General features: G+C 62.9%; 3 protein-coding genes across 3 annotated transcripts in view; 2 read left to right on the forward strand and 1 right to left on the reverse strand.

The window, feature by feature from the left end:
- SIK3 (SIK family kinase 3) overlaps positions 1-2,288 on the reverse strand; it is an 89,254-nt gene extending 86,966 nt beyond the window's left edge. Inside the window, exon 1 of the mRNA XM_059829593.1 lies at positions 2,240-2,288. The gene's annotated coding sequence lies outside the window, so the exon portion shown is untranslated. The remainder of the gene's footprint in view (positions 1-2,239) is intronic.
- An 870-nt stretch (positions 2,289-3,158) lies between these two features.
- PAFAH1B2 (platelet activating factor acetylhydrolase 1b catalytic subunit 2) lies at positions 3,159-12,215 on the forward strand. The gene is made up of 6 exons (XM_059829626.1): positions 3,159-3,193; positions 4,312-4,399; positions 5,126-5,215; positions 6,096-6,212; positions 7,199-7,321; positions 7,982-12,215. Exons 1-6 carry the CDS (start codon positions 3,165-3,167, stop codon positions 8,258-8,260), a joined length of 726 nt encoding a protein of 241 aa, XP_059685609.1. The 5' UTR covers positions 3,159-3,164; the 3' UTR covers positions 8,261-12,215.
- Positions 12,216-14,515: 2,300 nt separating this feature from the next.
- SIDT2 (SID1 transmembrane family member 2) lies at positions 14,516-21,201 on the forward strand. Its single transcript, XM_059829778.1, has 28 exons — positions 14,516-14,752; positions 14,970-15,091; positions 15,224-15,385; positions 15,482-15,527; positions 15,646-15,747; positions 15,826-15,909; positions 16,119-16,230; positions 16,366-16,431; positions 16,544-16,637; positions 16,828-16,883; positions 17,183-17,194; positions 17,351-17,422; positions 17,501-17,575; positions 17,859-17,921; positions 18,365-18,486; positions 18,584-18,657; positions 18,732-18,798; positions 18,943-19,016; positions 19,145-19,268; positions 19,359-19,476; positions 19,549-19,685; positions 19,768-19,876; positions 19,963-20,039; positions 20,148-20,194; positions 20,512-20,617; positions 20,737-20,847; positions 20,937-21,050; positions 21,135-21,201. The coding sequence occupies exons 1-28, from the start codon at positions 14,516-14,518 to the stop codon at positions 21,195-21,197; spliced, it is 2,646 nt and encodes an 881-aa protein (XP_059685761.1). The 3' UTR covers positions 21,198-21,201.
- The last annotated feature ends 330 nt before the right edge of the window (positions 21,202-21,531 follow it).

Consider the following 21,531-nt stretch of genomic DNA (forward strand, 5'->3'; position numbering starts at 1 on the left):
CCTGAGTCCCAGAGCTTGAAACAAGTAGCTCCTCTCTCCTTCCCCACTCCTCTCCCAGAGCCAGTAGCGATGGCCCAGTCAGCAAAGGAAAAGTACTTAAACAACAGTGCTCAGGGGTTGCAGGCAAAAACCAATCCATTTGCTCACACTCCTCTTCACGGGCTGGGATTTGAAAGGAAACCTGACCTCAGAGCTGAGAAAGCTTCCAGGTCAAGTTTCAGCTCCAAGCTGCTCCAGCTCAGCCTCCCAGGCACCGGCACAGCCAAACAGATGGCAGTTGTTCCAGCACAGGTATTTCCCCGGTCTCGGAGAGCACTCCGAGTTCAGAGGGATTGCCTCTCCTCCTTGCAGCAGCGCAGGGGAACATGCAAGCACACCAAACCTGCCGCTGTAGCAACTCACACACTCCACTGGGCTCGGTGGCGGAGGCAGCTACCAGATCTCCCATCCCACCAGCAAAGAGCTTCCTAAAGCCGACAAACTACCCTCCATCACTTCACAGCAGTAGAAATGAGTAGAAACGGCCGCTTAGCAAAGCGCGAGTTCTTCAAGCTTCGCATCCTCTACCACCGCCCGTAAAGGATGCGTAAAACCCAGCCTCAGCCCTGTCAACGTTGGACAGGATTTCCAGACAAAGTTTGGGTGCATTTTGCCGTCCTTCAGAAAAATCAACTATTCCCACGCAAAAGACTGTCTCCGCTTCAGTATTTTGCAAACTTCAGAGTTCGCGCTGCTCAAAAGAAACCTTGGCTCAGGGAGGGAGGCTGACAACAGGAGCGCAACTTGTAGCTACAGGAGTGACCTCTACTCAAGAGGATGAGTCTCCTGTATTTGAAGCACCTGACCTCATCTCCCCTGCTCCTATCGGCAACGTTCAGCTTTATAATGGGGAAAACAACGGCCGAGCCCTGCGCAAAACAACAGCAGCTGAAGTGCAGGTTAGATCGTCGCACCTAGCTCGCAAAGGCACAGAAAGAGCCATCCGTTTACACAAGAGTGTAGCCCAATTCCAAAAAGATCTGTCCAGGAGGTGTTAAGTAACTGATTTTTAAATAGCCCCTGAAATTAATTTTACTTAGTTACCTGGGCAAAAGGCCAGAGTTTCAACAAATGAAAGTACCTTTGGATTTATACTAACCTTTTGACGTAATGTAACTCTTGAAATTTACAGGAGAACAAGGAAGGCACCCAAGCCAAAGCCCTCCTCACGGCCTGCAGCCGCAGCGCTTCCCGGGGGCTGCTGGGGTAGCCCAGAGCAGGGCAGTCGCCCAGGCCAGCGGGATTTAGTTACGGCCTGGCCGCTCCTGCTGCCTTCCCATCCCTGGCGCTGCTCCCTCCATCGCAGTTTTCATCCTGCAACAGTTTCTGGAGGAGACTCCAGTATTGCCACCGGCAGCCTGCACTGGCATACGCAGCAAGAGAAACCCTCTCAAAGAGTACGGTGTAACAGACAAAACCACGACCCTTGCAGTGGTATTTTTGTTCCTCACGGATCTCCTGCTGTATTCCGAGGGCTAACGGAGCAGCCGAGCCAGGAACGAAGCCCGTACCTGGAAACACCTGCGCACTAGAAGCGCTCCCTCATAAGCCCCCTTCTCGCCTTATTTCTCGCGCTTTGCTGCATGGCCCTGGAAGACTCACAGGGAAGAATTTCGTAAAGCCCTCCTTAAACCAAGGCTGACGGCGCTGCCCTTTACGTCAGATGGCATCCCCGCGTTCCCAGGACGCCCAGTTGTTCCACCTCCATATTTGCCCAGGTAAAATCAGAGAACCGGAGACAAAATTAGCCGCAGGACCACCGCCACGGAACACGCTCTGCGAGGCGGCGGGGCCGGCCAGCCCGCGGCCGAGGCGGAGGGCCCGGTGACAGCTGCCCCAGCTCTGCCCCCACTCGCCGCTGCGCTCAGACCCGCGACAACGCGAGAAGCCGAATTTTCTGCGGCCGCTCACCCGCCTCGGCGCTGGCCGCGCACGGCGGGCAGGCCACGGGGAGCTCCGGCGGGCCCCGGCCGAGCCACCCGCGGGCTCGGGGCCGGCCCCGGGCACGGCGGGGCAGGCAGCGCTCTCCTCCGCGCCGCCCGCCCCGGCAGCCCCAGCCGCGCCGCGGGGCCCCGGCCCCTGGCCCGTCCCCGTCCCCGGCCGGGCAGAGCCGCTGCCCCGGCAGCGCCCGCGGCGGGTGGGACGAGGCCCGCGGGCCGCCCGCGGCCCCACGCGTGCCGGGCCGCGGCGGGCCCCTCACCTTGGCCCGGGTCACCAGGTGCGTGGCTAGCTTCACGACGGCGAAGTTGCCCTTGCCGATGGTCCGCTCGATCTCGTAGTAGCCGATGCGGGCGGGCCCGGGGGGCCGCGGGGGCGGCGGGGCCGGGGGCAGCCGCGGGGCCGGAGGGGGCCCCCCCGCGCCGCTCGCCGCCGCCGCTGCAGCCGCCGCCGCCGCCATCTTGTTGCGAGGAGCAAACCCCCCCCCTCGGGGCTGCGGCACCGCGTGAGCTCATCGGCGGGGGGGGGGGGGGGGGGGGGGGGGAGGGGCGGGCGGCTGCCATGGCAACCCCGGGGGGCGGGCCCAGTGACGCCAGCGCCGCCCTGACGCGCCCGCGCGTCACCGCCCGCCGCCGCTCCGCATTGGCGGCGGGGCGGGGCCGGGGAGGGCGCCCCCGCGTGGAGGGCGCAGAACTGCGCGGCTTCGGGACGAAGCCCGAGGGGGAGCGATCAGCCCCCCCCGTTCCTCCGCTCACCGACCGCGGCGCGGTGGCGTCACACCTCACCCCCGACGGCGTTCTGGGCCAGCCAGGCGTCACCCAGCAGCGCCCTCCGGCCGTCAGGGACACCCCCCGCCGAGGTTTGCGGGGGACGGGACAGCCCCACAGCCCGGGCCCCGAGGCGTCCACGCCGCCCCAGGCACGCCTCACCTCGCCTCGCCGACGGGAGAATGACGCCGCGGACGTCACGGCGGGGAGAGTGACGTCATCGCGAGGCCGCCGCGGCCGGGCGCCGCCTAGGGGCCAGCCCGGCCGGAGCGCTGGGCGGGACTTCCGGCAGCGCGGCCGGAAGCGGCGCGGGGGGCGAGCGGCGGTTGGCGGGCGGCGGCGGCGGAAGCGGAAGCGGCGGCGGCGCAGGCGCGGTGGGAGCCCGGGCCGAGGGGAGGGAGGCGCCCGCCCGAGAGCGCCATGGAGTCGCGGGGGGAGCCGCAGACGCCGTGAGTGCGCGGGGACGGGGCCGGGCGCGGCGCGGGGGCCGGCCCAGCGCCGCCGCGGCAGCCGCCCTCCCGCCCCGCCGCCCTCGTCCGCCGGACCCGCCGCGCCGGGGGCGGAGCGGGGAGGCCCGGGCCGCGCCCCGCGGCGGAGCTGGCGCAGGGCTCCGGCGGGTCCCCCGCCCTGCGGGAGGGCTCCTCCGCCCGATCGCCGGCCGCGGGGGGCTCGGGAGGAGGCGGCCGGGGTCGCCTCTGGCAGCGGCGAGACACCGCCCGAAGCGGCGGCCTCGCGGCGGCGGAGCTCCCCCGGTAGAGCGGGCGTGGCGGCGGGAAACCGTCCTTATAAACGCTGCCCGCAATGGTTGGCAGCTGGGTGCAGGCGCTGCTTCCGGCTGGGGGGCCCAGGTGGGAGGAGGGCCCGCCCTTGTCACCGCTGCTGCTGATCTGGAGCGCAGCGCCAGAAAAGGAGGAGTTCGGTTTCAGCCCATCGCCCTGATCTCATTGCAGCCTCTCTTTTCTGCAGCCCGGGGCTGCTGCTTGCTGCGGGCACGCACGGGCTTCGGGGAGAGGAAGGGCTGGGCTCTGCTCTTGCGCAGGGCGGTAGCTGGAAGCGTTAGCCTGCCGTCCGATGCTCTTCCTGCGTTAGATCCTGCGGGATCAATACCCCTGTGGTGCACTGTCCCCTGAAGCCAGATAATCCACCTGAACTGCGGAGCTCAGTAGTTGTAAGCTGGCTATCTTGATGCTAATAGGGGCTAATCCTCAGACTGTTAGCATTTATTATTATGTTATTAAAGCGTTGCGTAGCTGAGGTGTGCTTCTGCAGAACAGCCTCTGAAATGAGCTTGTCTGTGGTTTTTATAACGTCGTATTCGCGTGCTTAGATGTCCAGTCGGTAGATGGTTTCAGGAGGACTGCCTGCAGAGTCGGTCTGGCAGGCGTGCCTGCAGTAAAATGTATCTTCTTGTCAGCCAGAAGTCAACAGGCATAGAAGTAGGCATGAATTGTCCGTTGTGAATGTCAGGAAGTGCAGCGGTTTCTAGACAGCCAGCCTTTTTCCCCAGCGCTAGCAGGCTGCAATAGCCGCTGAAAGTAGCTCCGCATCTAAAATGTTCTTTCCGCAGGAACAGAATGAGCCAGGGAGACTCGAACCCAGCCGCAGTTCCACATGCCGCTGAAGATATTCAGGGCGATGACAGGTGGATGTCACAGGTAAGGCTGGGAGGGGCGGTGGTCATACCAGGTTGCATCCTCTTTACTGGGAGGCTGGGGGGCTGTTGGGCGAGTGCTGCGTGGGCCACGTCTGGCCATGCTTCCCGTTCCGAGGTCGTGACAGCTCTGCCGCCCCAAAGCTGGCAGGCTCTCAGTACGCGTCTGTCTTGTAATGATGAAGCGAGGCGAAAAGCGGTGTCGTTGCATGACCTGAAAGCTGCCCCGTGAAACCGTTTCAGAAAATACTCCAGTTGGCCCATTAGCTGGGAGAAATTGCCAACCCCTTTGTTAAACAAAGTGCGAAGCAGCGCTTTCCAGCGTGCGTCTTTGCGAGGGAGTGGCAAAGCTGAAAACAGCAGAGGTGAAGTGTCCGGACTGCCGGTCCCTTGCTGCGGCACTTCCTCCTGGCCAGAGGATACTCGCTGCAGTGACTAACTGTTAATTTCTCTGTTCTGTAATTGTTGAATCTAATGGGCGTCTTGACACACTGACGGCTTGTGTGCATGTAGTGTGTAGATGCTGCTCTTACCGGAACCGAGACTGTTGCTGTGTAGTCGGGAGGAGTCTCCAGCGGTTCAGGGGTTAACGCAGAGAGGGGTGTTGGAGGGAATCGGCAGCAGGGGAAACTGGTTGGGCAACTGTCCCTTTCTGTCCTGCAGCAGAGACACCGATTATCGATGATTATCGATTATCAGTTGGAGCTTACTTACTTCTTTCTTTTAACAGCACAATAGGTTTGTCTTGGACTGCAAAGACAAGGAGCCCGACGTGCTCTTCGTGGGTGACTCCATGGTGCAGTTGCTACAGCAGTATGAGGTACTGTTAAAGAAAGGAGGATGGTGGGGCTATAGGAATTTGAGTGTTTCTCTCTCTAATCCAGTAACTGATGATCACGTGTAATACTGACAATTTCTTCTGTTCGTCCCGGTTTGACTGCCATACCTGCAGGTTTGTTCTCCCCTGCTTCCTTAACTTCCCAGTGCCTGTAGGAAGCCTTGCCGGTTTATCTCTGTAACACATTTGCAGTCTTTCTCTGAAGCCGTTACTGACTGCCTCCATTTTGACATAGGTGCACAACCCCTCACTAGTTCATCAAATCTCAGATTCCAAACTCCCGAGGGCACGCCATCAAAATCGCTGTAGGTGTATCTTGCGTGGCCAGAACACCTTAAACCCTCTGGCACTTGGGGTGCTACAGGCATTGGCACACTGGCTTTTCTCTAAAACTCTCTTGGGGCAAAGAAGAGTTCTGCTGCTCTGGCGTGGAGGCAAGCGCGCAGCTTTCTTCTGCAAGAGCTGCTCCCGTTTTTCCTATTTTTGTTACCTGGCGATGAAAAGGATTTCTTCGGGTCATAGATACCTTCCTCAAGCCCTGTACTTAGGGAAGCTAGGGGCACGGTAGTCTGCAACAGATCCAGCGCTCTCTGTGTCTCTGACAAGTTGGGCAAGTAGCTGCTGGAGAGCACTTCCCTTTCCTTTGTGCCAGGAGGGAGTGCTTGAACATCAGTGGCTCCGCCTCTTCGGGACCTCCGAGTAAAGCCTCATCCTGTGTTTAAATGCCCTTTGTGGACGTGAGTTTTCGGAGGAAGTCTCGCGGCTACTTTCAGTGTCCTTGAAGATGTCGCTTGCCTGTGTAGTATCTTTCATTCACGATCACGATGCTGCTCTGAAATAGCAAATTGGTTTCTGATTGCAGATATGGCGAGAGCTCTTCTCACCACTTCATGCACTGAATTTTGGGATTGGTGGAGACACCACAGGACACGTTCTATGGAGACTGAAGAATGGTGAACTGGAGAACATTAAACCGAAGGTACAAGCAGAAAACCAAAGCAGGCAGCCCTGTGCTGACTTAGAAGAGACTTCAGTGCTTGAGTGGCGCAGAACTGAGTGAGCTGTTACTCTTAACAACACTGTTTGTTTGAGCAACCGTTGGCACTGAGTCTGCGTCAGGTATCGAAATGTGTTTGGCTAAACCAGAACTGTTTGGGAACAGAACTGTACATCTCATGCCCAGGGTTTACGCTGCTGAGTATGCAAATCGGAAGGTGTCATCAATAAGAAGAGGTGGCCTTCTAAGTCCTAGCAAAAATGTTGGTCAGGCCTCTGATTTACTGTAGCTAGGTGTAGTCTGGGGTGGCAGTGTGCCTCTCGGGCCTGAGATGCATTCTCGGCCTCTGGAAAGGGATGGTGAACTATTTGATAAGGAGTTAGGCAGGATGTTCAGGATGTGTGGTGAAGATCAGCTTCCCAGCCTGCGCCTGCGGCTGCAGCCCTATCGCGGGCATCTTGACTGAAAGCAGTGGACAGTGCACTGAGGCGCTGTTACGCAGCGCGTACCCCAGGCAGGGAGGCAGCCTCGCTCGTATTCGAGCCTGCTGTTTAACATTTTACAGTCTTTAAAAAGCGGAGCCGTACGGTTGTCCCTGCCCCTAAGGAGCTTACGCTATACCGTATAAATATACGTTACCCTCTTTTTGACCAGTGTAGGCTCCAGCAAGTCTGTTGGCCCGGAGGCTCTGAAATGGGGTGGGCTCAGGCATCTCTGAGGCTGTCCAGAAAAGCTTCAGTAGTACCGGTTCTTCATCCATGCCGAGGGCCAAAACAGAAGCTCCTAAGATGCTCCTCGGAAATCGGCATAGCTGACAGCTGAAGACCCCTTGCAGTCTGCGTTTAGCCTTAAGCCCGACGCTTCGTGTAGCTCGCTGGTCGCAGATGATATTTATACAGGGTTTTCAGGGTCAGCAAGCCTATTACAAGTCATCCTGAAAACACTGCACACATTTTTTCTCCTTGTAGGTCATTGTTGTTTGGGTTGGAACAAATAATCATGAAAACACAGCAGAAGAAGTAGCAGGTGGAATCGAGGCTATCGTGCGCCTGATAAACACCCAGCAGCCGCAGGCCAAAGTTATTGTACTGGTACGTCTCCTGGAGCGCTGTGAAAACAAACCGCTCTGAGGAAGCCCCGCGTTCTCTGTCCCGTGCCTCTGCGATGCTGGGAGTTACTGATCGTTACGGGGGAGGGCAGTCACTTTATTTATCTCCTGATTCATGTGTGCCTTCCCTCGTTCGCTTGGCTTTGCAGAAGTCGTCCTTTCGGCCCCTCCGCAGACAGGTGTAATCACTCCCATTAGCGGAGTGGTATTGCTGTCCCACTACTTAGAAATGTTGCTGAAGAAGTCCGGTGAGGAGAAAAAAGGTGCCCAGATCAGAGCTGGGATTGGAAATCCTAGCTGGCTTCCTTGTCTTGGCAGGTTAGCCGATGCCTCTCCTATTGAGAAGCTGGGCGATGGCGTTCAGTACGCTGCTGAAAGCTTGTGCAAAGAGCACAACCGATACGTTAAAGGGGAAGAAAAAAAAAAGCAAGGAGTTGCCATGCCAGTTGTGCTTGTAGCTCATCTGGCTCCCTCAGTCACACTTCAAATTAGGTCTGAACGGACAAAGTCTGATTCAAGGGACGAGTTCCTCTTGTCACAGACATCTTAAATCCTGAAAGGCAGCCTGAACTGGAAGGGAAAGCAGGCGCTGGTATGCCATCAAAGTTGTATGAAGCTCTTTTTTGCCTCCTTCTTGTGCCAGGGCCTGCTACCTCGTGGAGAGAAGCCAAATCCGCTGCGGCAGAAGAATGCCAAGGTGAACCACCTGCTAAAAGCCTCGCTCCCCAAACTGCCCAACGTCCAGCTTCTGGATGTGGACGCCGGCTTCGTGCACTCAGATGGCACCATCTCATACCACGATATGTTTGATTTCCTGCACCTGACAGGAGGGGGCTACGCAAAGATCTGCAAACCCCTCCACGAACTGATCATGCAGCTGCTGGAGGAGACCCCCGAGGAGAAACGAGCTGCCCTGGCCTGAGTAGCTGATGTCAGCGTTAACAGCATCATCCAGCCCATCAGATCAGTTCTGTCACTGGCACTACAGAATCCTTCTTTCTTAAAGCACTTTCCATTGTAGAATGTTACCGGATGTTCGTACCTAGTGTTTTGAGGGGGAAGGCTAATGTTTAACTGGTCTTGTACGTATGAGGGCCGGCTTGGTTGGTTTTATTGCAGGAGGAAATTAGCTGAAGAAGAGTTTTACTTTTAAACCATTCCTCATTTAAACCGAGAACAGGACTGTCACTCTGTGCCCCTCTCATGTCTTGTTGCTCTGTGGTTGTCCTAGAACCCTTGTAGCCTGTCTCTGACAGCCCGCGCACAGCTCCTGGCTCACCGTTCCTGGCTGTAGGGATTGCGCTCTGTGTATTAGCCTGTGAACAAGAATCACATTCCACTTGCAAAAGCCGGAACAGATGCATTTTTCCAAACTCGGTCCCACCTTTTAAAGTTTTTGGGGGTTGTTTTTTTTTTGTTTTTTTCGGGGGGCGGGTTAAGTGACACGTGTTGCTTTCTCACTCCTCCTTTCTGAAGCAGCACGAAACTGGAATTGGGAAACATAAAGAGGCGAACGGTTAACCGAACTCATGTAACACTCCCAGGTGCTTGTTCTTGTGCTTATTTCACCGTGCCTGCTAGCCGGGGCACCTTTCCTCCCACGTAGCTTTCCCTGGGGGCAGTCTCATTCAGGTGCCGCTGGCTGTCCTGTTCCCCGCTCCTGTCTGTCTGTGGTGTCGCTGGCTTTTAACGGTCGCTCAGTTTAGGATTTTAATTACCCAGTAAACGCCGCACAAGGCAGTCACTTCCTCACTGCTCTAGAACTGACGTTTCATTCCTCCGAAATGCCTGTGCCACGGGGCTCTTTGCCATGCTGTTCCCTGTTCTTTTTTTTTTTAAGTATGACTGTTAACATCCTTTTTTTCTAAAGGAAGCCCATATGAGTAGCCCCTGCCTGCAAGGCCTAAATCAGCCTGAAGCTTTACGGATTCCAAGGTGTATATTTCTTTATCGCTTCTGTTTTACTTGTATAAACATTTTATTTGAGCAACTACAGCCTCTCACAGTGAAGAGTGAAGTCAGGGTGTAGCTTTTCCTGCCCTGGACCTGGCTCCTCGCCTCTGGCTGAGAGAGCCGGAGGGGCAGGTGCCCTCCCACAGGGGCTGCGACTTGGTGGGATTTTGGTTTGGCTTTTTTTGTTAGGAGGGCTGGTTGTAGCCTACTAGTGATCATACGAAAAGAGCCTTTCATTTAAAAGCGAAAGGTTCTCTTTTTCCAAACGAAACTGGTTTGGACCCGAAAGGCAGAGCCCGAGATGAATAGATGACTCTACTTGCAAATAAAACAATTTTAAACAAAGTCTGTTCCTCCTTGGCTTACCTGCCAGAGTCGGAGCTCGGCGGCGCTGTGCAGACCTCGCCGTGGTTCGCGCTGCGGTAGCTGGCCGGGAGCTGCCGACGCGGGTCTCCGCACTTCTTCCCCTGTAAGCGGGATCTGCGCTCGCGCCTGCTCGTCTCGGCAGGTAAATCGGAGAGGAACGGATAGCTTTTTAGCAGGCGCTTCATGCTGTGCTCCGAAGGAAGGGTGTTTTGGTGTCCAGGTCGCTTGCTGTGCCCTGCTGCAAGGAAGTACATTGGTACTGTATATAGTCTGTCTGCCCTTTTTTATACTGAAGGGTGCTGGTGTTTAATGCAGTCTATAACCTAGCATTAAGGAATACTTTAATGTCCCCACTACGTTCCCCTCTTCCTGTAGATTTGATCATAGCAGGATTTCTGCCTGGATTGCATGCATAGTGTGTGTTTTGTTTCCAGTATATGTGATCTACACACAGATGAAGGAAAGATGAAGCGTTCCACTTGCCAGTATCAGAAGTGGGAAGTTGTGGAGTGCCGCAGTAGAGGAGGGATTACGGTCCTACCCCCAGGAAGCAGACTAGGGACACGCTGCTCCCCGAGGCTCGCTCGGCCTCTGCGCTCTGGAGCTCCGCTGCCTTGCAGGACTGGCTTTAAGGGAACGTTGCTCGCGCTTCCCATAAGATGCTGGCTGGAGAAGTTGGAGCAAGGGAGGGTGGAAGATCAAAGGTTAAAAATATGCTGCGCTGGCGGGTTCCTGGGGAAAGAACTTGCCCACCCCGCACGCACCCCTTAGGGAGATGGGATGAAACACGTTCTGCTCCCCGTGAGCTTTTCGGGTTTCTAGGCTTGTGTGGAAAGGCAGCGTGCTAGTTTAATCTGCACATCCCTGCTTCCCTCTCTGCTGTCGCCGCGTTTGGCTAAAGAGATGCTAACCAGGAACGTGCTCTCCAGTACAACGCTCTGACTTCTCAACTCGGCACCCGTGCGGCCAGGGCTGTGCTCAGCTGTGAGTCAGCCCCTCTTGGCAGGGTGCTGAGCGGCCCGAGAGGTTTGGCAGGCTCCTGAGCCTTCCGCACCGCGACTGAGGACGGCTCTGCTTAGGCTTGGCTTGCTAAGGTGCTGCGCTCTGCGCTTGGCTCAGTGCTCGCGGCCCTCCTTCTCTGCTCCCGTAACCGTCTCTGATACTGCTGGCACTGTGTAAGGAAAGCGAGGACGGCTTCCTCTCTGCTCAGACTTTAGCTCTGCTTGTCGCTGCCTAGTAAGAAACTGTCCAGCTCACAACTGCGAGGTTTTGTGGGAGGGCAAGGAGGGGTTCTCCCTCCTCGCTGACCTAGTTCTAAAAACCGAGCGCCTTGTTGCCAGACGCGTAGAAAAGCTTCGGTTCCAGCTCGGGGCGACCCATGTCCCTTGGGGTTTGGGTTGGGGCTGGGCTGCCCCTGCCCGGCCCGTGGGAACCACGTCCTTGTGAAGGGTTGGTTGGGAAAGAGCCAGCGCTGCGGGGCTTCTCCCCTCCGTCAACAACCCGGTTGCGTTTGACAGCTCTCTGCCGGAGCCTGCTCTCTCCTCCCTGTGAGCATTGCTGGTTTTGTATTCATTGCAGCAGAGGGAAAACCAAAACAGAAGACGTGAAAGGAAGGAAAGAGTCTCTTGTAACTTGCCGGGGGGACGGGAGGATGACCGCAGGCCGGGACCTGTGAGGAGGAAAGCCCATACCTACCGGGTGTGAAACCAGGTGGCAGCCTCCCCCCGCCTGCCTGGAGGCACTGCCCTCTCACCGCTCACCGCCCCGGACCTTCCCCAGGACAAAAAAATTGTGATTCTGCTTTGGCAAAAATGCATCGGCGGGTAGAGCTCACTCTGTTAGTGCATATTTCGATATAAATGTCAATGTTTCACCCCACCGTGTTGCAACGTGTGTGTGTGTGTGTGCCTAGGCGCCCGCGTCCTTCCTTCCCTCTCTGTGTCGGTGACTCCTCCTGTTTCATTTCTGGGGGGCCGGGGAGGCAGCTGGGGAGGTGCTGCCCCACACAGAGCTGCCAAACAAACCTCCCCCTGCGTGCCCGTGCAGCATTCCCTCCCCGGGGTCTTGGAGTCGCGCTCGGCTGGATCCTCACTCATTTAATCTCTGTTCTTTTCCCCGCTCTGTTGGGGGGCTTTTCTGTGTTTGTTTTTCCTCTCCTTTCACCATGCGGAGCTTAGGTCCTGTACCCAAAGCTGAAGCAAGGTTCTGCGGGTGAAGGTGGCGGGTATTTTGGCCCTCGACAGGGCATCAGCTTGTGTTTGATTACTCAGTGATTTATTATTAATAGCCCTGAAATGAACAGGGAGTGCGCATCACCACGCAATCCAACTTAACAGTCATCCCAGCGGAGGCGATGCTTGAGTTTGAACAGCAGCTTAGGAGTCGGTTGGAGTTCTGCTTCTAGCTCCTGCATGGGCGTCCGTCTGTCCCCGAGCAAGTCGTTCCATCTGCTGTCAGCGTCACCACCCGTAACCTGGAAACAATGTGCAGACTGTCTGAAAAGTGCTTTGGGATCCTCGGCGAGAGGACCTGTAGAAATAAAGTGCACAATAGCAGCAGTGCTCTCGTCTCTTTACGTTTGTCCCGCAGAGAATGGAGGGAAACCGGCGGCAGAGGTCTTGGATGTCAGTTCGAGCCTAGAAAATGGCTTTCTACCAGATGACGAAGGGCTGAGCTGTTTCGGCGGGGGATTTAAAACCAAAAACCCCAATCACAGACACATAAAACGTGATAAAATGGCCAGAAAGCCCTTAGACAGAGCACTGTGAGCGGGAAGCTCGTCAGCAGCTGGGACGGGGGGTGTTTGAGAGAGATGTGTGCTAAAATGCTGCACGGCATCACTCCCGCTTCCCCGGTGAACAGAAAAACTCCAAATTGCTGCAAATGACTTCAGCCTCTGGTGATGAAGGGTGCTGCAGACGGGAGGGGAGGCTGCGGGAGCCCCTGTGCAGAAATCCGGAGAGGAGCGCGGAGAGGGAAAGGCACCTGTGCCGTTGCAGTGCCGTGCCTCGCCTGGCAGGGAATTTTTCCGTGCCCGCACGTGCGAGGACTTTGGTGCAGGCAGGCCGGGCGAGTGGCTTGGGCGGGCGTCCCGAGTGCCGCCTGGCCTCACCGGCGACGGCCGGAGAGGTGCCGCCGGCCGCAGGCTGGAGCACGGTGCGGGGCCCTGGCCAGGGAGGAGTCCCCGAGCCCGGCGCCAAGGAGGGAGCAGGAGCAGGATTTCCTCCTGCGGCAAGCCATCGGGCTGGTTACGGCTCCTGCGTCGCGCACCCTGCGATTACCGCCGCAGCTCGTCTGTCCGGACCAGGCAGCCGCAACGACCCATCCGAGGCTGGTGCCTTGAGCAGGGGCGGTGGCAGCACCCCTGCTGCGGCCACCGGGACCAGGGCCCGGTCCCGTCACTGGCGGGGGACAGTTGGTGGCAGGGAGTCGCTGCCACGTGTCGGAGCATGACAAGCCCGTGAACGAGGCTGCTGGCAGTGGGCAACACCTCTGGGACACAGGGGCGGACACGGTGCCGGGGCTGGGGAGGCCTTGCTTGCTGCCAGCCCCCTCCCCAGGCTGGGGGCTTGGCGGGCGGGACGCGTCCTTGTCCCATCGGGGGCTGGGGCAGCATCTCTGTGGCCCCCGGTCGCTCGGGGCAGGGGGCCGCTGTCCCTGCCCAGCCCCTGGGAGGGACACTGCCCTGCAGGGTGGGGGCTCCCCTATGGGTCCTGTATGGGGCAGGGGCTCCCCTCCAGGGTCCCATATGGGGCTGGGGCTCCCCTGCAGGGTGGGGGCTCCCCTATGGGTCCCATATGGGGCAGGGGCTCCCCTCCAGGGTCCCATATGGGGCTGGGGCTCCCCTGCAGGGTGGGGGCTCCCCTCTGGGTCCCATATAGGGTCCCATATGGGGCTGGGGCTCCCCTGCAGGGTGGGGGCTCCCCTCTGGGTCCTATATGGGGCAGGGGCTCCCCTCCAGGGTCCCATATGGGGCTGGGGCTCCCCTCCAGGGTGGGGGCTCCCCTATGTGTCCTATATGGGGCAGGGGCTCCCCTCCGGGGTCCCATATGGGGCTGGGGCTCCCCTGCAGGGTGAGGGCGCCCCTACCGGTCCCATATGGGGCAGGGGCTCCCCTCCGGGGTCCCATATGGGGCTGGGGCTCCCCTGCAGGGTGGGGGCTCCCCTCTGGGTCCCATATGGGGCAGGGGCTCCCCTCTGGGTCCCATATGGGGCAGGGGCTCCCCTATGGGTCCCATATGGGGCTGGGGCTTCCCTGCCGTCAATGCTTCCCCCACGGGGTCCTGTACGGGGCAGGGGCTCCGCTGTGGGGCAGGGGCTTCCCCTGCGGGGTCCCCCCCGGGCCGGGGCCGCCCGCGTCCCGGCGCCGCCCGCCGCCGCGTCACTTCCCCGGCCTGGCCCTTTAACGTGTGACGGTGCGTGACGTCACCGCCGGCCCGTGTTTACAGCTGCCTGCGGACCGGGGAGATATACAAAGTACCGGCACCGGGCACCGGCACCGGGCACGGGCAGCGCCGCCGCGATCCGGCCGCGGGCACCGGCAGCAGAACCGGGTCCCGCCCGCGGGCAGCGGCACCGCGCCGGGCTCTCCCGGCACCGGGGTCAGCGCCGGCCCGGGGACCGCCCGGCACCGGCACCGGCAGCGGCACCGGCAGCGGCAGCGGCAGCGGCAGCGGCAGCGGCAGCGGGGCTGGCCATGGGGCAGGGTGCCCGGGCGCGCCCCGGCTGACCGACCCGACCCGACCCGTCCCGTCGCGACCCGACCCGACCCGTCCCGCCCGGCGGACCTTGGCCGGCCCGGGAGCGGAGCGGAGCGGAGCGGAGCGGCGCGGCGGGCGCGGCCGGGGATGCTGGCGGGATGCCGGGCGCCGGGGCGGCCGCGCTGGCCCGGGCGCTGCTGGCCTGGGCGCTGCTGGCCCTGCCGCCCGCCCTGCCCCAGCCCCAGCCCCAGCCCCAGCCCCAGCCCCTGCCCCAGCCCCGCGGCCCCCGGCGGGTGCAGGAGAAGGAGGCCCTCTTCAACACCACCTACGCCGACTGGGTGGACGCCGACCTGGTCAACATCTACGCCTTCAACCACAGCGTCCGGAGGAACAGGGTGAGCCGGCGGGGCGGCCGGACCGGCCGGTGCCCGCTTCCCCCGCGGGCTCCGCTTCCCCCGGGTCCCCGCGGCCGGGCCGTTGGGGCGCCCCACTGGCCCCAGGACGGGGATGCGTCCTCTGCCACGAGGGCCGAGCAAAGTCCAGCCGCCGGGGACGAGCCCGCCGCGGCCGGTCCTGCCTGGCCAACGCCTCGCCTTCCCGCTCTCCCCGCAGACGGAGGGCGTGCGGGTCTCGGTGAACGTCCTCTCCGACCACAAGGACTTGCCCGTCCTCTTCGTGGTGAGGCAGAAGGAGGCCGTGGTCTCCTTCCAGGTGCCGCTCATCCTCCGGGGCCTGTGAGTATTGGCGGGGTGGGCGCTGCCCCCCGCTCGGCCGACCGCGAGGTCCGGCGGGCGGGCGGGGGTCCCGGCAGGCAGGGCTTGGGGCAGCGGGCGCAACACAGCTCGGCGGGCGCTCTGCCTGCCCAGGTACCAGCGGAAGTACGCGTACCAGGAGGTGAGCCGCACGCTCTGCCAGCCCCAGACCAAGGCGGAGGTGGAGACCCAGCACTTCTACGTGGACGTCTCCACGCTGTCCCTCAACACCTCCTACCAGCTGCGGGTCACCCGCGTGGAGAACTTCGTGCTGCGGTGAGGGGAGCCCCGTGCCCCGGCCCCGCCTGCCCGCTGCCTGCCGGGGCTGCGGGCTCCCCTCACAGCCCTCACCCTTTCCCGTGCGCTCTGCAGGACGAACGAAAGGTTCAGCTTCAATGCCACGGCCGCCCAGCCGCAGGTGAGGAGGGGCCGGCGTGGCGTGGCGTGGCGTGGCGTGGGAGAGGGTCTGCGCCCGAGGCCAGCCCAGGGAGGAGAGCACGGCCACCGTGGCAATGACGGGCCCTTTCCCCCCGCAGTATTTCAAGTACGAGTTCCCCGAGGGAGTGGACTCGGTGATTGTGAAGGTCACCTCGGCCATGGCCTTCCCCTGCTCCGTCATCTCCATCCAGGACATCCTGGTAGGTTTGGGCGGCGGGGCCTCCTGTCCGGGCGACCCGTGACGCCCGGCGGGGCTGACGGCCCCTCCGCGCCCGCAGTGCCCCGTCTACGACTTGGACAACAACGTGGCCTTCATCGGGATGTACCAGACCATGACGAAGAAGGCGGCCATCACGGTGCAGGTGGGCGCGGGGCTGTGCCGTGGGGCCATGCCGCTCTCGGCCCCTGCCTGGCGCTGGCGGGGAGCACCGGTTAGCAGAGCTTGCAGAGGTTATCGCTCCGGGGCGGCCCCGAGCCCCCCAGGGAGCCCAGGCTGCGGGGGGCAGCACAGGAGACCCCTGGCTGGGCTCCGCTGACCCCCGTCTCCCGCCCCCCGGGACGGCCGCCGCAGAAGAAGGATTTTCCCAGCAACAGCTTCTACGTGGTGGTGGTGGTGAAGACGGAGGACGAGGCGTGTGGGGGGGCTCTGCCCTACTACCCCCTCTCCAAAGATGACTCCCCAGGTACGCCCGGGGGACGCGCCCCCCCGCCCGCCAGCGCGTCCCTGACGCCATGGGTTGTGTGTGGGGACACGCTGGGGACGGGGTGAGGAGCAGCATCCGCAGAGGGTTGAGCCTCCCGTCCACACCTTCTTCCAGATGAACCCGTGGATCAGCACAACCGGCAGAAGATGCTGGAGGTGATGGTGTCGCCCGCCATAACTTGTAAGCCTGGGAGGGGCCGTTTGGGGCTGGGGGTGCTGACCCCCGCAGGGGGTCCCGCGGCAGGTCCCCGGGGCTGCCGCTCCCCCTGAGGGCTTCTGCCGGCTCTGCGCAGCGGAGGCCTACGTGAGCAGCGTGCTCTTCTGCCTGGGCATCTTCCTCTCCTTCTACATCCTCACGCTGGTCATCGCCTGCTGGGAGAGCTGCCGGTGAGTTCCCGGGCGTCGCTGCCCCGGCCGCCCTGTCCCCTCCGGGTGCCGAGCCCCTGGGTGCCGTGCCGTCCTGCCCCTGTCCCTGTCCTCGGCACACGGTCCCGGCGCGGTGGGGGCCCTCGGGTGTGCTGTGCCCCCTCGCCCCGGCTGCCAGCACGGCGCTGCTCACGGCCGCTTCCCTCAGCAGGCAGGAGAAGAGGAAGGGGCTCCTGGCAGCCATGGATTCGCCCAGCCTGGACACGGGTGAGGGGCTGGAGGCAGCAGCCGGTGGCAGCGGCACACGGGGGGGGTCTGCCGGGGGGACTCCCCGTTATTTTGCCCTCTCGAGCATGTGGCAAAGCCCTCGGTTCTGCAGGAGTTCCGCCCCGTCCCCCTGAGCCCCGCTTGTCCCCCAGCTCCCTGGGAGCAAATCCCAATGTCAGGGGGACAGGGATGTCCTGGGGCTCGGGCTTCACGGCTCGGGGGCTGGCAGGGCTGTGCTGGGGCTTGCGCGTCTCACCGAGTCTGTCTCTTCCCTTCCACGGCTTTCCGGGGACTGCCAGCATCTCTACTGGGTAGGTGCCAGCGTCTGCTCCACCCTTGGCTGCGAGCTCACTCCCATGCCCGGGCAGGGGCGTGGGGCGCTGCTCTGTGCCAAACGGCCGTGTGGCCCTGGGCCGGGGGTGCACGGGAGGCTGCTGCCAGCTGATGGGGACCCTCATGTCTTGCAGGGCACGCCTGCAGCATCCCCGACTCCTTCCTAGGCCATGCCCCCTACGACAGCTACGGTTACGGCTCCTTCGGTGAGTGCCGCGTGCCGTCCCTCGCCTCCCTGCCTGTCGGCAGGCGGCTGTGCCCACCCCGTCTGGCCATCCTTGCAGGGAACGGCTCCTCCGGCAGCGCCGAGGGCGTCACAGATAGCATGGGCTCCGTGGAAGTCCCCTACGGTTACGTGGGTGAGTCCCGGGGCAGCGGTGCAGTGGCTGTCTCGGCTGCAGCCCTGCAGAGCCGGCGTGCCCGCACGGCTCTGGGCTGCCCCAATGGTGCTGCGCCGCTGGCAGCGTCCCGGCTCTGCCCCTCTCCATCTCCCGGGAAGGGTCCCAGGGTTGGCAGCCCCTCCGTGCAAGCCCTCAGTGGGGTCTCCATCGGCGCCGCTGACCGGCAGGACGGACACACGCCGGGGAACCCCCCGGGGCTCGGCCCCACTCCTGCCCCAGTAACTCTCGCTTTCCTTTGAAGGGCAGGAGCAGTTCAAGCGGCGCACGCCCTCCGCCCCGATGAGGCCGCTGAGCATTGCCATGGGTAGATGCTGGTACTGGGCAGGGACGGGCCAATCAAGCCAAAATCTGCCTTGCCCCAGGCTTGCGCCCGGGGCGCCGAGCACCTCTGCTCCCTCCTGCTGCTCTCCGAGCAAGGGCAGCCACCCGGCAGCCCCCCGCCATGGGCAGGGCAGCACCCGAGGGGCTGCGGGGCAGGGCGAGGACATCGTCCTCCTGTCCGTCCCCAGCCCGGCAGGGCCCTGGGGGACAGGGGCACGGGGCGACGCTCGCCCGCGCGGGCGCAGCCCATGTGTGTCCCCGGGGCAGGGGCAGCGCAGGGGTCTGTACGGAGCTGGCGCCTGTCCGTGGCGCAAGTTGGCAGGGAGGCAGCCGAGCGGTTAATTGGGGGTGATTGGGGTCCCGCGGGGTGGGCACCGAGGCGGGCTGGGCTGGGGGGCTCCGCTGACGGCCCCGGCTCGGCTGCAGGGGAGCGGTCGCTGGAGAACGTGGCTGGCCGGCCGCGCCTGGACTCGCTCAGCTCCATCGAGGAGGACGACTACGACACGCTGGCTGACATCGACTACGACAAGAATGTCATCCGCACCAAGGTGCGTCCCGCCCCGCGCCCCCCGCCCCCCGCCGGCTGCTCCCCGCCGGCTGCTCCCCGCCGGCCGGGGCGAGCCCCCCACCTGCCTCTCCTTCCAGCAATACCTCTGCGTGGCCGACCTGGCCCGCAAGGACAAGCGGGTGCTGCGGAAGAAGTACCAGATCTACTTCTGGTGAGTGGGGGGTGGTGGGGACGGGGGGCACAGAGCAGTGTCGGGGACCTCCTGACGCCCTTTGCCTCTCCCAGGAACATCGCCACCATCGCCGTCTTCTACGCCCTCCCCGTCATCCAGCTCGTCATCACCTACCAGACGGTAAGTGTGTCCGCGGCGGCAGCAAACGGGGCTGCCGGGAGCTCTGGGGGTCCCCAGCATGATGGGGACATGCCTGCACCCCGGGTGTCCCCCCGCATCCCCACATCCCACCGTCTCCTGCTCTCGCCGTGCCCTCGCACGCAGGTGGTGAACGTCACCGGCAACCAGGACATCTGCTACTACAACTTTCTGTGCGCCCACCCACTGGGGAACCTCAGGTGGGTCCAGGGGGGACAGTGGGCGACCGGGGGTCCCCCGCACCCAGGGCAGGACTGCGACGGGGCCCCGGTGCCCCGGGGAGGGAGAGGGGTCCGCAGCACCCACAGTCCGGACTGCCCCCTCGCAGCGCCTTCAACAACATCCTCAGCAACCTGGGCTACGTCCTGCTGGGCTTGCTCTTCCTGCTCATCATCCTGCAGCGGGAGATCAACTACAACCGGGCGCTCATGCGCAACGACGCCCATGCCCTGGTAAGGGACGCGCGGCCGCCGGGCTGTGCCGCTGGGGGGGTCTCGCCCCCCCAGGACCCCCGCTTCCCCGCCCTCCCCTCCGCCCCGCAGGAGTGTGGCATCCCCAAGCACTTCGGGCTCTTCTACGCCATGGGCACCGCCCTGATGATGGAGGGGCTGCTCAGCGCCTGCTACCACGTCTGCCCCAACTACACCAACTTCCAGTTTGGTGAGTGCCCCCCGGCCCTCCGCCGCCCGCGCCGGGGCCGCCCCCGCCCCGCTCACCGCTGCCCCTCCGCAGACACCTCCTTCATGTACATGATCGCGGGGCTCTGCATGCTGAAGCTCTACCAGAAGCGCCACCCGGACATCAACGCCAGCGCCTACAGCGCCTACGCCTGCCTGGCCCTCGTCATCTTCTTCTCCGTCGTCGGCGTGGTGAGTGCGGTGGGTGCCGGTGGAGGGGGGGGCGGCCAGTCGCCCCCGCAGCCCGCTGCCCGCCTCCCCGCTCGCCCCGCAGGTCTTCGGCAAGGGGAACACCGTCTTCTGGATTGTCTTCTCCGTCATCCACATCGTGGCCACCCTGCTGCTGAGCACCCAGCTCTACTACATGGGGCGCTGGAAGCTGGGTGAGGCGGGGGCACCGCCGCGAGCGGGGCGGGTGATGGGCAGCGCGGCGGTGGCCCCCCCAGCACGACCTCTCCTCTCCCCGCAGACTCGGGCATCCCGCGCAGGATCCTGCACGTGCTGTACACGGACTGCGTCCGGCAGTGCAGCGGGCCCATGTACGTGGTGAGTGCTGGCACCGCGGCTCGCAGCACCGGGGTCCCTGGCTTTGCGGAGAACCCCCTGGCAGCACTCCCCCCGCCCGCCCCTCACAGCCCCCCTCGCCCTTTGCAGGATCGAATGGTGCTTTTGGTCATGGGAAACATCATCAACTGGTCGCTGTAAGTGCAGAGCCGGGTGCAGGCCAGACCCCACGCCGCTTCTCCCAGCCTGGCACTCCCCATCCCCGCTGCTGCCCCCACCTGCTCCTGCTGCGGTCCCCTCTGCTGCGGCTGGGCTGAGGACTGCCAGCTCGTGACAGCTGTGAGCCGAGCACGGCAGGTCCCCCCTGTAGCTGCAGCAGCCTCAGTGTCCCCATGCGCTGCCCGATCTCCCGGGGGCTGCCAGCGTGCCTCGGGGACAGCGGGGCGCCTGGGCACGGCGGGCGGGGGGACCCCCCAGGCTGTGCTGACCCCACTGCCTGTCCCTGCCTCCCCAGCGCTGCCTACGGCCTCATTGTCCGCCCCAACGACTTCGCTTCCTACCTGCTGGCCATCGGCATCTGCAACCTCCTCCTCTACTTCGCCTTCTACATCATCATGAAGGTGCGAGTCAAGTGCCCCGGCACCGCTGTGTGGGCGCCGCGGTCCGTCGGGGAGGACAGGGCAGGGATGGGCACCCCCGCCAGCGCCTGCCCGTGCGTTGACCCTGGCCTCTCCCGCAGCTCCGCAGCGGCGAGCGCATCAAGCTCATCCCCTTGCTCTGCATCATCGGCACCTCGGTGGTCTGGGGCTTCGCGCTCTTCTTCTTCTTCCAGGGGCTCAGCACTTGGCAGGTGAGCGGGAGGGCGGCGCGGCAGGGCGGGGCAGGGCGGGTGGGATGGCTGCCGGCCGGCGCGGTGACGGCTGGCCCTGTCCCTGCCAGAAAACACCGGCTGAGTCCCGGGAGCACAACCGCGACTGCATCCTGCTCGACTTCTTTGACGACCACGACATCTGGCACTTCCTCTCCTCCATCGCCATGTTCGGCTCCTTCCTGGTAGGTGCTGGCTGCCGCCGGCACAGCTGCCCGCCGCCTCCGGCCGCCCCGGCTCACCGCGGCCCCGCTCCCCTCGCTCCGCAGGTGCTGCTGACGCTGGACGATGACCTGGACTGTGTCCAGCGGGACAAGATCTACGTCTTCTAGGAGCCTGCAGCCGCCCGCTGCCCTGGGACCGTGCCAAACGCCCGGCCGCAAGCCCCGGGAGGGGGGACCCGCCGGGACAGCGCGTGCCCCTGGGGAGGGATGCCCGTGCTGCGGGTCCCGCCAGCCACTCCGTCCCCCTCCCTGCGCAGCCCGGGGGTCCCAATGCTCCCCTCCCCACCGGCCGGGTCCCTCCCCGGTGCTGCGTGCCTGTCCCCGGCTCGTCGCAGCCGAAAACGGGACTGGGGGGCTGCCGGGGCACCCGTCCTTTTTGGCAAGTGACACTGGAAATGGTGCTGCTGCTGCTCCGTGTCCGTGTGCCCGCGGTGCGGGCGGC

Source organism: Gavia stellata, chromosome 26 (assembly GCF_030936135.1).
Source record: "Gavia stellata isolate bGavSte3 chromosome 26, bGavSte3.hap2, whole genome shotgun sequence".
Lineage (NCBI taxonomy): Eukaryota > Metazoa > Chordata > Aves > Gaviiformes > Gaviidae > Gavia > Gavia stellata.